The following is a 13,111-nucleotide window of genomic DNA, read 5'->3' on the forward strand; positions in this document are numbered from 1 at the left end:
AGAAACAGTGGGAAGACATGTATGCAACAGAGTCTAGTAAATTTTGGAGTTTTTCTTGGGAGAGTTTGCATAGGTAGCTTGATACCCCAAGCAAGACTTCAAAGAATTTTTCTATGGGTAGATGTCAAATGGTAAAATGTGATGGGATAAAGAGAGGTAGTTAGGGACATGTTTTTTGTGAATGTAAGAAGTTTGGCAGATTTTTAAAAGTTACTTGGAATACTTTCAGAAATACTGGGGGAGCAAGTGGTTGTAACTTAGGAAATTATTCTTTTAGGTTCATAGGTTCATACTAGGCTATCCATTTATAAGCCTAGCCAGAGTGTGTTTGGCTTCCCACACATTTTTTAAAATTTTTTGCTATGCCTTTTTGAGGTTAGTATACTGTGCCTCTGTCTAACAGTGACAGAAGTATCTCCCATCCACTCATCAAGATTCCTCTTGAAGAGGACTCTTCCTAACCTGGACTGGGATTTTATTGAATCTGTCCCTCCAGCATGTCCTATTTATTTCAGTGCTGAGGTTCAAGTCTCGCTGGATGGGATTTGGATTTTCTGAGGTGCAGCATGTCCATTAATTCATGCCACTGAGTAGAGCTGGAGTTTCTTTAACCGGCAGCATATGGCATCTGTTTGAGCCCTTTGATCCTCTTGGTGAGGTACTTCAATTATGGGCCTGATAAGGTGACCTCCCTGATCTAGATGTGAATCCCTTCATGATTAGGTGGGCTATATAAAATGTTTTTCTAACCACTTTGGGCCGTGGGTTGTCAAATGAGAGATTGCTATCAACTTGGGTCCCCAGGTCCCTAATGACTTCTTATGTACTTAATGGATTACCACCATGACTATACACTTTTAGCTTGAGCCATGGCTCTGGCACAAGATGTCTGTTACTATGAGGACCTTTTGGAGGATGCTTGTGGGGGCTGGAGAGTTGATTATGGCCCAGTTTGCAGTCATCTGCGAACTTGGTCAGCCTGGTCCCAGGACTGCTGGTTTGGAGTCTGACATGGCTCAGCAATTCTAACCATGTGGGTTCTGTCCTTGAGCCAGTTTGCAACCCATCTAGTGACATAGGGTTTATATTTAAGCTGGTGAGCTTAGAGGTCCAGGTAGGCTGTGTGGACCACCACCAGGTTTAAGAGGCAGGATCTGCCATCCAGTGTCTGTAGGTCCCCAATTTCTTTATTTATGTGGTCCTTGTTGTTCCTTTCCATAGCTTTGCAGACCAAGCTAGTCAGGCTTATGGGCGATAGTTTCCAGGATCCGTTGAGGCACCACCTTTGTGGAGAGGGCACTCTTTGGGTACATATCCTGTAGTAAGGCTACGATTGAACAGTAGTTTTATGTTTGGGTTTAGCTCTTCTTGGAGTTCATGTTAGGGCGCAGCCGGGACACCATCTGGTCCCATTGATGCTGTGTTTTTTTTTTGGAGAGGCGGCTCTTACCTGAGCATCTGAGATGTCAGGGGCAGCACACTGTTGGGATAGATATTTGCCCTTTGAGAAGTTTGCGCTGAACCTGTCAGCTAGGATGTTGGCAATGTCTGTGGGTTCGGTGTATTTTAGGTTCCTAACATAACTAAAGAAAGCCTTGTGATTATCCTTAGTGTCCTGTGCAATTTTTCTCTCGAAGCTGGCCTTAGATGATTTTATGAGTGCCGGGATTTTGCTCTATCATGTAGCCTTCTATTGTATAGTTTGTTTTGGAGGATTGGGTCTTGGTTTTATTTGGGATTGCATGATCCATGCATTCCTGAAGGTGTTCATTCTGCTGTCTGGGCCATATTTTCCACAGACCGAAATTTGATTTAGAAGTTTTTCACTGTGGTTTTCTGGGCAGGAGGTGGGGTGGGATGTGAATATCCAGTGAGATTAGTTTATGGTCTGATCATACACTTCTGGTCTGGAGCATAGTGTCCCCATGTTGGTGATGATCAGGTCAAGTTGTTCCATAGCATTGAGTTTATAAATTCTAGGAACCTTGGAGTAATGCTCCCAGTCTATGTTTGGGTAGTTGGAAGTCACAATGTAATGGTGCTTGGAGAGACCTTCATATTTTCCAGTATATTCTCAGGAAAGGCCAGTGGGGTTCCTGTGTTGGTGGTCTGTAGCAGGCTATAAACTGGAAGGAAGGCAGTTTTACCCACACAGTTTTGCACATGGATAGTCTCTGATGCGCTGTTGTGCCACCAACCTGGAGGTGTGGGTATCTTGAATATTGGTATGAGGTATAACCTGGTAGTGCTGGAGCCTTGAACCAGGTTTCTGTTGCTGCACAGATATCGATGTTCTCCATGCTAAGGAGAGTTTTGAGTGCGTGCATCTTGAGGTTTAGACTTCTTTTTGAGATGGGATATTAGATCTAATTTCCTTATATATAGCAGTTAAGGTGTTCCTGCCTTACTAAGCCAAGGCATATTGCATATTTTTGAAAATTTTGACTGTATGAATCCAGTCTTTTTATTCACCCTCCTGACACCTTCAGTAAGTTAGATTTGAGTCAGGGAACATGCTGTATAATTTGGATAGATGTAGAAATAGTTATGCAAACATTGCCAGCCAAAAGATGAAATGAATGCAAAATGTTTACATATCTACAAGAGAAGATAACCCTTTCCCTATAGCCCACTCTTTGGTGCAGGGGTTAAAGTCCTGATTGCACCAGAGATAACCCTTGTTAGGCAGCATAGGATGGTGGTTTGTAAGATGACGTTGGTGATCAAGAAGAGGAGGAGGAGTGTGAGGGCAGCACCAAGGATCAAATGGTGGAAATTGAAAAAGGGTAATTGTGAGGTGGAGTTCAGGGAAGAGTTAAGACAGGCACTGGGTGGCAGTGAAGAGTTACCAAATAGCTGGGTAACTACAGCAGAGCTAGTAACGGATATGGCTAGAAAGGTGCTTGGTGTGACATCTGGACAGAGGAAGGACGACAAGGAGACATGGTGGTGGAATGAAGAAGTACAGGAGAGTATACAGAGAAAGAGGTTGGCAAAGAAGAAGTGGGATTGTCAGATAGATGAAGAAAGTAGACAGGAGTATAAGGAGATCAGGTGCATGACAGAGAGGTGGCGAAGGCTAAGGCATATGAAGAGTTGTATGAAAGGTTGGACACTAAGGAGGGAGAAAAGGACATGTACCAATTGGCTAGACAGAGGGAGCAAGCTAGGAAAGATGTGCAGCAGGTAAAGGTGATAAAGGATAATGAGGGAAACATACTTACAAGCAAGGAGAGCGTGTTGAGCAGATGGAAAGAGTACTTTGAGGGGTTGATGAATGAAGAGAATGAGAGGGAGAGAAGGTTGGATGATGTGGGGATAGTGAATCATGAAGTGCAATGTTTTAGCAAGGAGGAAGTAAGGATAGCTATGAAGAGGATGAAGAATGGAAAGGCTGTTGGTCCAGATGACATACTTATGGAAGCATGGAGGTGTTTAGGTGAAATGACAGTGGAGTTTTTAACCAGATTGTTTAATGAAATTTTGGAAAGTGAGAGGATGCCGGAGGAATGGAGAAAAAGTGTTTTGGTACCGATCTTTAAGAATAAGGGTGATGTGCAGAGCTGTAGTAACTACAGAGGGATTAAATAGCTCAGTCACAGCATGAAGTTATGGTAAAGAGTAGTGGAAGCTAGGTTAAGAAGGGACGTGATGATTAGTGATCAGCAGTATGGTTTCATGCTGGGAAAGAGCACTACAGATGCGATGTTTGCTCTGAGAGTGTTGATGGAGAAGTACAGAGAAGGTCAGAAGCAGTTGCATTGTGTTTTTGTAGACCTAGAGAAAGCATATGACAGGGTGCCTAGAGAGGAGTTGTGGTATTGTATGAGGAAGTCGGGAGTGTCAGAGAAGTATGTAAGAGTGGTACAGGATATGTACGAGGATAGTGTGACAGTGTGAGTTCTGTGGTGGGAGTGACTGATGCTTTTAAGGTGGAGATGGGATTACATCAAGGATTAGCTGTGAGCCCTTTTTTATTTGCAATGGTGATGGACAGGTTGACATATGAGATCAGACAGGATTCCCTGTGGACTATGATGTTTGCAGATGACATTGTGATCTATAGCGAGAGTAGGGAACAGGTGGAGGAGACCCTGGAGAGATGGAGATATGCTCTAGAGAGAAGAGGAATGATGGTCAGCAGGACTAAGACAGAATATGTGTGTGTGAATGAGAGGGAAGATAGAGGAATGGTGAGGATGCAAGGAGTAGAGGTGGCGAAGGTGGATGAGTTTAAATACTTGGGATGAATAGATCAGAGTAACGATGAGTGTGGAAGAGAGGTGAAGAAGAGTATAGGCAGGGTGGAGTGGGTGGAGAATAGTGTCGAGAGTGATTTGTGACAGACGAGTACAAGTAAGAGTGAAAGGGAAGGTCTACAAGAGGGTAATGAGACCAGCTGTGTTATATGGGTTGGAGACAGTACCATTGACAAAAAGGCAGAAGTTAGAGCTGGATGTAGCAGAGTTAAAGATGTTAAGATTTGCACTGGGTGTGACGAGGGTGGACAGGATTAGGAATAAGTATATTAGAGGGTCAGCCCAGGTTGGAAGGTTTGGAGACTAAGCCAAAGAGGCAAGATTACATTGGTTGGGACATGTGCTGAGGAGGGATGCTGAGTATATTGGGAAAAAATTTCTAATGATGAAGCTGCCAGGTAATAGGAAAAGAGTAAAGGCCTAAGATAAGATTTATGGATATGGTGAGAGAGGACAATGCAGGTGGTTGGTGTGACAGAGCAAGATGAAGAGGACAGGAAGAAATGGAAACAGATGATCCGCTGTGGCGACCCCTAATGGGAACAGCCGAAAGAAGAAAATGATGGGTACTGGCTGGGACTGAGTGGGGGAAGATGGAAGTGAGTGGCCAAAGCTGGCTCACCAATCCTGGGAGTAGGTGACCAGCTTGGATCTTTGCATTGGTGACACGTGCATTTACAGGCAGCATAAAGAGCCTTACATTCCTGCACTGCAAGCAGTGTGATGCTTTGTTGAGAGTTTGAACATGCATGGAAGAGCACATGCTTCTCTTGAGGCAGCTGTAATGGACCTCACAAGTTGCCTGGGGTGGGGTTTGGACTTGTCTGCAGGTTTTGTAGATGGGCCAACTCCCCAACATCTGACTTTTGCTTACACCAGTGAATGAGTTAATGGGCCAGAGGGCCTTCACCCTAATGGAGGGAAAAAAGGGGTCAGATGGAGGTGCAGAAAGGGGAGACCTTCTGTCAAAAAAAAAAAAAAAAGCCAAGTTTTTTCCAATTGTTGCTGTGCTATTTGTGTTCTCAGATCATTCTCCCATGCTTTTTGTAGTTTCTCTACTTCATTAATACACATTTTACTGAGTGTTTGCATAACTGACTGCCCACAAAATTTCTGGCTGGGGCTGGCCCTCTGGCTTCCAAGATCCAGTATGTTGGGTTCCCCTCTTTTTAATCTTAAAAACTGTTTTTAATTTTGATACACAATGAAAAGCTTCCTATATTTAAAAGTATAAAAAAGTTTAATAAATATTGTTATCGTTCTATAACTGTGGAGTCCCACCATTTTTCTGCAGAGAGTAACTGGGTCAGTCAACCCCCCCCCCCCCCTTACCTTCTACCTCCACAGGGGTACTGTGAATTACAACTTCCTGTAACCTGTCTAAATCCTTTAATAAAATTACATTTAGACGCAGATGAAATGCCATATCTTGGTTTGAGATTATATATTTGTTAGTTTCTTATCTGAGGCTTTTAATTGCTTTTGGTAGCAGAACTGGGTTATGACTCTGTTATGTTTCACTCCCTTTTTTCAGCAGGAATTTTTCTAGCATGGTTTCTTTACTGGAGAAGAAGGGGTTATGAACGCAATGAACTCATAGCCTTAAACTTCTGGAAGTTAGTGCAGAGAATTAAGGCTGTGAGCAGTAAATGAACTGCTTCCTCCGTGGTACAGTATTTGATTCCCTCATCCTTCATTTGCTTATTGTGTGACCTTGAGCAGATCCCTTATCCAGTCAGTGCTTTACAGCATTTGCGAAAGTGTGATGGGATTCTCGGTGGTTTTTGGACTATATGCCTAGTGATCATCTATTTGACATACTGGAATGTGAAACTTGAATTTGTTTAACATGTATTGAATTGCTTATAATTATAGTAATTAGAAGTTTACATGCGTGTTGATATTTGCTTGCATATATTTAAAGGTTACTTAGTTTCCCCTTGGAATTATGTGTCATTTTACTCGTGTTTAATAAAAATATTGTGGAAAGATTGGTAACCTTAATTTATATGCATGGTTTACAGATCAGTTTATATAGAAGCCAAAATGAGCAAGTTATACTTTATAGCAGAAACCATCAAGTAGCTGAATTGCCTTTATAATAATTTACTGTTTATTAAATTTAAGGTCAAGACAGATTTTTGTCAAGTGATCCTTCCCTTTTTAATTCACGATATACTTCTTCATGATGCAAATGGGGAGTGGTGCAAATTGCTGTCCAGTCAAGTGCAAGGCTTTTTTTCAGCAAGTTGCAAAGTCCGTCAAGTTTCTAGTAGATCAACAACACCAGCTAATACTGATTCAGGTAATAAGCTAATTATTTCACTGCATTTTCCTTATTTTATTAAGATTAGTAAAAGAAAAACATTTTGAGTTTTTAACTTGCATGTTATTTTTAATGGGACTTGCTTCTTTACACTTGCAGTGAACCTTCTGTGACTAAGCCAGTTGGTGGTATTGTAAATGCTTAAACTAAATCAGCTCTTGTGTCAGTTTTTAAATCCATTCCATTCTTGTTTGTAGTTCTTCTTAAGCCTTGACTTGGAAGTCTTTGTTTTGTGGCTGATTTAGGGCTTCTAAACAAATAACTAACAGAAACATTATAGTACAGGCTGTAGCATTTGTGCTTCATAGTAGTTAGACCTTCCAGTTCAGTTTTTAGGTAGGGGTGCTTTCTCTGTAGAGCTTGCATTTTCTGTTCATTGCGTCTGTCAAGTTTCCTCCCACATTTTACATGCCACCAGATGGTAAATTGCCTTTAAGATGCATAAGTGTGGATGTGTGCGTGGTCTGTGATTGATTAGTGATACAGATGGCTACTGCCTGCCACTTGTTGCTTGCTCAGATAAGTTCTGATCTCCATGATCATGACTTCAATGTGGGTATTGAAAACAGATGGATGAATGGCCGGAAGTAATTCAGTGGTATCAGCTTCTGTTCAAAAAATAGGTATATCTTAAAGTTTTTCTCTGCTACCATTGTAATAACATGCTCGAGGAACTTGATGACACATTTTCTTTTTCAACTACTGCCATCTCTCAGTTTCTCTTAAAACATTTTGTATTAAATTATACACTAAATGAGTTTGTTTTTTTTTCCTCTATATTATTTGTCTATTAGATGTAAAATGTGTTCTGTGGGCATTGCAATAGGCTGTACATTTTACCTTAAATGGTATGGTTTCTCTTGATTACAGTAGTTTATAAGCAGACAATAAAAACGTACCAGTAGTCCTAGAATATGCAAATAGTAAAAGACATATGCACATATCCTTATTCAAGTTGAGCATTCACACTAACAGAGCAAATTTTCATATGTAATAGTTTCTCATTTCTAGCTTTGCTAACAATTTCAGTCCAATTCATACTTGAACTTAAGAAATATGTTTATATATGGGCTTAGTATCAGATTGTGACAGATAGTGTTTAGCCATTTAAACAGAAGGATACTGAAGTCTCAGAACTTAAGAATGGCTATACTGTTAATTAATGTGCTATGAAGTTTAATTGCTGGGTTACATTCCTGCACTTTCAGATTGGCTCCCAGATCATGTTCAGTGGTATAACTCAGTCAAGCCTATAATGCTATTAACACCATTTTTGTTTAGTTCCAGTTAACACCCTTACCTCCATATGACATCCAGACCTTTTTTGGGCCTGGCTTCTTTAACCAAGTAACTTAACAGCTAATACTAGGCAGTTTTAGAAAGTGCAAAAAGTTAGCAACAAAATGACACTAAGACAGTTAATCTAAGATGTCCTGCAGATGAGAAGTTAATCAATTATTTTATCACTTAAGTCATATTTTCATATTTATGTTCAGATTTATAGATGATAGCCCTGCATGTGATTGATGGTTATGGTGTGAAATGCCATGGTGGGAGACGGGAAATTTCATTGTCAATATCTATTTTTATCACATTACACCTGTAATTTGCTTACTAGACACCAACAGGTGTTAACTACTGATAGCAGCTCTCTCAGTCGGATTCTGTGCTGACTGCTTTGGAATGTGACCAACTCTCATAGGAACCATTTTTATTTGCCTTACTAAGGCTTTTGATTTAGTCAGTCACAACCTAATTGCCATCTGCTTCTTGACCACTTCCTTTGGCCCTCCTACAAATGAGTAGCTCAGAATCTATCTAACATATAACTTGTTCAATGTAAAACTTTGCTGTAAATTATGTAAAGCTTATATTCTTTCTCACATATCACAAAAGTCTACAGTGTTGTGGGCTCTTGCTAAAAGGAAGAAAATGGAACCCACCCCAGAGGTGGATGATTCAGACACCCCAGTTCAGAGGCAGATGAGCTGGGATATTTAAAAAAATGGCATTAATATTAGCTGTCAAAATTTCCCAGCACATCTGGACTCTGGGGGAGCCCTAATCATTCTCTTGCAGAATGCCACACATATGTAGTACATCAGCAAGTAAGTGGGTACCCATTACTACCTACTGTACTGGTTAGCAATGCAAGCTTGGAGATCGCCCAGGAGTCAGGCCAGACCCTGTTTTAGGAGAATGTCTTGGCAACCTGTGCAAGATATAAGTAGGTCCAAAAAATGATGTGCAATATATATGTAGGTCCAAACAAATGATATTAAACAGGCATTTACTTCTAGATTTCATACAGAAGTAGGCCCATTTCCTTCTCCAGACAACAGGCAGCTGAGGAATTGCTGAACCAGAACAGCTGCAGGAGCATGTAATCCTTTCTTCATTCCACGGGCGAGTCTGTTTCTTTACACTGTCAATACTCCTGAACCCCAGGGTATTACAAAAAGTGAAGGAGGGGAAGCCAAAATTCTTGTTGATAGCTTCCTTTGGCTAAGCCAACATTGGTTCTCCCTCCTGCTGAACAAGGCAAAGTCTTAATGCAGATTGTTCCCTCAGGGTCCCTGCACCACCCAGTCCTGAAGATCTTAATGCTGGCAGCTTGGATGATCTAGCACTCATCCCATTTGGGCACATGTTCTCAAAGGACTTTTACAGAGAAAGGCAGTGTTATGTGTCTCTCAAGATACATATTTCATCTCACCTGCCAGTAGATTCCACTGTACTAACAACTGTCAGTTAACCAACTAGTGTAGTGGGCAGTGCACCCTAAACCACCAGAAAGTGACATTACCCACCCATATGTTTTCAGATGTATTTTGGAAAAATTCACATAACTACCTTTTGAACCAGCTACTTACACAACCCTTAAGGCAACTTTAATCAAAGACCACTGTTTTAATGGCTGTTACCTCTGCTAAGTGGATTTCAGAATTGCAGGCTGCCATGTAGAAAGAATACATTTTGATTTTTTTCACAAGGTTAAAGTAACACTACAAACCAATCCAACTTTCATACCTATAGTAGTAACAGAATTGTCCTAAAACCCAGGCCATTCATCTCCCTGTTTTCTTTCCAAATCATTTAAACAAGGGCAAAAGATCTTTCTTTGCATGTATCTAAGCTACTGATATTTTATTTGGGCAGAACAAGACTAATAAGATAGTTAGACCATAACTTTTTGTCACATTTGGGACTTTGCAAAAAGCAGGGTGTAGAAGTCTATAAGCAAGCAGACATTATCTAAATGGATAGCCTACTGTATTAGTTTTTTGTTATTCCTTTCATGGCAGAGCTGATAGTGGCCATATCAAGGCCCTTTTCTAGTAGAACCACTATAGCTACCCTGGCCTTCCTAAAGTGTGCAAAGACACAAATCATTGTGGAAGCTGCTACTTAGTTGTCAGTACCTACCCTGAGTACTGCAACCTATGTTTTATATCCTTGGACAGGCAGGATTTGCCATGCCGTTCTTCAGGATCTTCTCTGTTTGAAACCTAGACAAAACCAGTCCCCCACTGAGCTTTGAGCTCCGATGTAATGACTACAACAGTGAATATTACAATGAACGTAGCACAGTTGCACTAGGAATTTAACATAATTCATAGGTTCATAGGTGTGTACTAGGCTAATGGCCCCTGGGACCTTTACAAGCCTAACAAGCATATTTTATGTTGGAGCCCTAATTCCCCCATCCTAATCTCTGTTTCTCTTTTCCTATGGTTATGTTGTATAGGGTACCTTAGTCACTTTACCTCACACCTTCACTCTCTACTCTTTTCCAAAATCCTCCTTTCATCCTCTGTACTCATGTAGAATCGAGAAAGTTGGCGTGGGGTTTGTGGTTGAGTCATTGTTTGCTCTAGGTGACTTCCTTAAGCCCACTTCTAGTCTGAAACCTTGGTACAAGCCTGCTAGTTCAGAAAGGGGAGGAAATATTTAATTTGTAAAGAGTCAGCTGACGCTAGAGGAAGGATGATCTCTGGAAGTCAGGCTGTCCGGTGTGATTCATGCTGGCAGGAATCCCAGCTGTCATACTACAACAGTGAATGTACTGGAGCCCATACAATTATGTTGTTCTCCTAACCCACATCTGCTTTGTCTTGGCGTACACAGATCATTTTGTAGCATTGACTAAAATGTATTTTATACCACAGTTTTCCCTTTTAGTACCTACTTTGATGGCCTATCAGCTTGTGAATGAATAACCAGTATCATAAGACAAAATCTAACACCAATAAATGTTAAGAAGGTATCAATCTTGTTAAAACAATCATTTATATTATCTGTATAATAATTCCATATTACATGGAAACATCCTACAATCACCATATTTCACATTCCTATATTTCTGTACAATGCAGTGCTTTTCATGTGGTATGAACTGTCAAACCATCGTATTTCACATCTTCAGTAATTATGACCCATACAGATATCCTCCCATATCACTGTTGCAGTATTTATCACATGTGGGATCTCCTGCCAATGATACCTCAGTGTCTGGTCAGTATACAAAAGGCATTGCATTCTCCCATCTTTGTACATCAGCCGTATTGCTCCCTGCCCAGATGTAGGTCATAAAGGTGACATACATACACTGAATTCTCAGAATTTCTTTGCCACCAGTTTGAATGTCTGAACGCCCTTTGCTGAGCTGGTTTCTTCCAAGCCATTTACAGAAAAGAGCCCCATTAGGGGTTCCTTCTTTTTCTTGTGTATTTAAGGTTCATGCCAAACTGGAAAGGAAAATGTCAGTGTCGGAGGTAGATTCCCCATAAAGAGAATCTCATGAAATGTTTGTCTTGCCTAGATGCTTCACACAGTCATACCCAGTGTACCATTTGTCAGGTCTTTGTACCTAAAATGATTTACAGCTGTCTGTCCTTTCTTTCTATTTATCTTGAGAACCATTGTCTCAAACTTTTGATCCTGGGTCCCATGGCTGTGTCTGTCCACCCCAGGGTACAGCTATCTCTCAAAAAGAAGACCAAAAAGTCTTGGTCCGGTTCTGCAGCTCTCCAGCCAGCCTCTGGCTGATGTCTCGCTGTCAAGGTGAGTGAAGACCCTGAAGACCATTTGGTGCAGATGTCAGTTGTCCTACTGGAGGCTGGCATGGAACCAGTTTCCCTCATGTCCTCTGAGGCAATGCAAACATCCACACTGATGTTGAGGGGGAACCACGGCTGATCATTTCCAAAGGTCCTAGGGGATTCCCCAAATTCTGGTGAGGGAATAGTTCCCTGGAACCTTCGTTGAATCTAGGCATGGCTGTGAGCCTCCTAGGTTAGTCAGAGTGGGCATTCCACTAAAGAAGAAGTTGAAAAATAAGCACATTCCTGCCTTTGATAAAGATATGCAGATGAAATGGCAGGTTTTTGCTCAGGGTTTGTTCAATGCACTGATGGACCTTAAGGCCGCCTCAGGGGGGTGTCTCTTCCTGTTTCTCCTTAGTCCTCTACTTGAGTTAAAATAGACTAGGGAGTCTGATTCTTCATAAGTGAATTCTGGGGATGAATCTTTGGCATACTTCTCACAAATTGCCTCTTCTTTAGACCGTGGCTCTGAGGAAGAGGATTCCTTAAATCCTGACTCTCTCTCTCTCTCTTAGGAGTTCTCTTAAAATGACGCAGTAGTTCACATGATGGTGTTTAAGTGGGATTGCTTACAAGTTTCTGATATTCAAAGGAAGTACTATGTGCAAACAACAAAAAGTAGCTTCCACCAAAGCAAATATGTAGTTAAAATCACTTCCTTTAATAAAACTTTAAAACTACAAGATGCACGAGTATTTCAGTCACAGGTCTAGACAGGATAAGCACTTTTAAGTAAGGCTTCCCTTAGAAGTGTCTTCTTTTTTCTGAAGGAAGTACTATGAGTTGTTGCAGATGGAATACCCTAAACCTTCTGCTGTCCCCCCTGTGTTGGCTGCCTTGTTGGATAGATTTGCAGCTGCTGCTTTGACTTCTTATTCCCAACAGGCGTCCTTCTTCAAACCCTGTTGTGGTCTCTCTGCAGACAAGCCATCCTATCTTTTGCCCTCTTCCAAGCTCCTTCCTTCTGATAAAGGTAGTAGGGCTATGGAGAGGTTTGGAAAAAAGTGTACATTTCTGCCACCCTGGATTTCAGGGCTGTTAATTATCAAACCCACGTGACTAGGTATGTCTTTGCTCATTTCTCACAGCTGGGGTGGGGCTGGGGTTTGTCTCTTCCTGATTCTGAAGGAAAGACGTTTACCCTCTTCTTAATTTCCTCTTCCTTTGTGGCCTGCCACTCCATCAAATGCAGTTATGATGTAGCAGATGCATCCTTTAGAGCTGCTGCTCCAGATGTTCTTCTTGTTTCACTGTTGCAGTCATTACATTTGGGTAATCTGCTGGCAGATTGCCCTCAGTCGGCCTGAATAACAAAGTCTTGAGTCCTGTGTCTGTTGCTGTCTCCTCTTCCATGACGTCAGGTCGTCAGGGGCATAAAACATGCAGCCGATGCCATTTTATCCAGTCTTTCTTGCCGTGCG

At 41.4% G+C, this 13,111-nt stretch overlaps 1 protein-coding gene across 3 annotated transcripts in view; it reads left to right on the top strand.

Annotated features, from left to right (window-relative positions):
- Window positions 1-13,111, top strand: part of ATM (ATM serine/threonine kinase) — a 3,174,581-nt gene that overhangs the window by 1,549,412 nt on the left and 1,612,058 nt on the right. For all 3 annotated transcript variants that reach the window (XM_044072618.1, XM_044072619.1, XM_044072620.1), the window contains one exon: window positions 6,387-6,564. In XM_044072618.1, the coding sequence (XP_043928553.1) occupies window positions 6,387-6,564 (178 nt within the window). The remainder of the gene's footprint in view (window positions 1-6,386; window positions 6,565-13,111) is intronic.

Source organism: Protopterus annectens, chromosome 5.part0, assembly GCF_019279795.1.
Source record: "Protopterus annectens isolate FY-2018-M chromosome 5.part0, PAN1.0, whole genome shotgun sequence".
Taxonomy (NCBI): Eukaryota; Metazoa; Chordata; order Ceratodontiformes; family Protopteridae; genus Protopterus; species Protopterus annectens.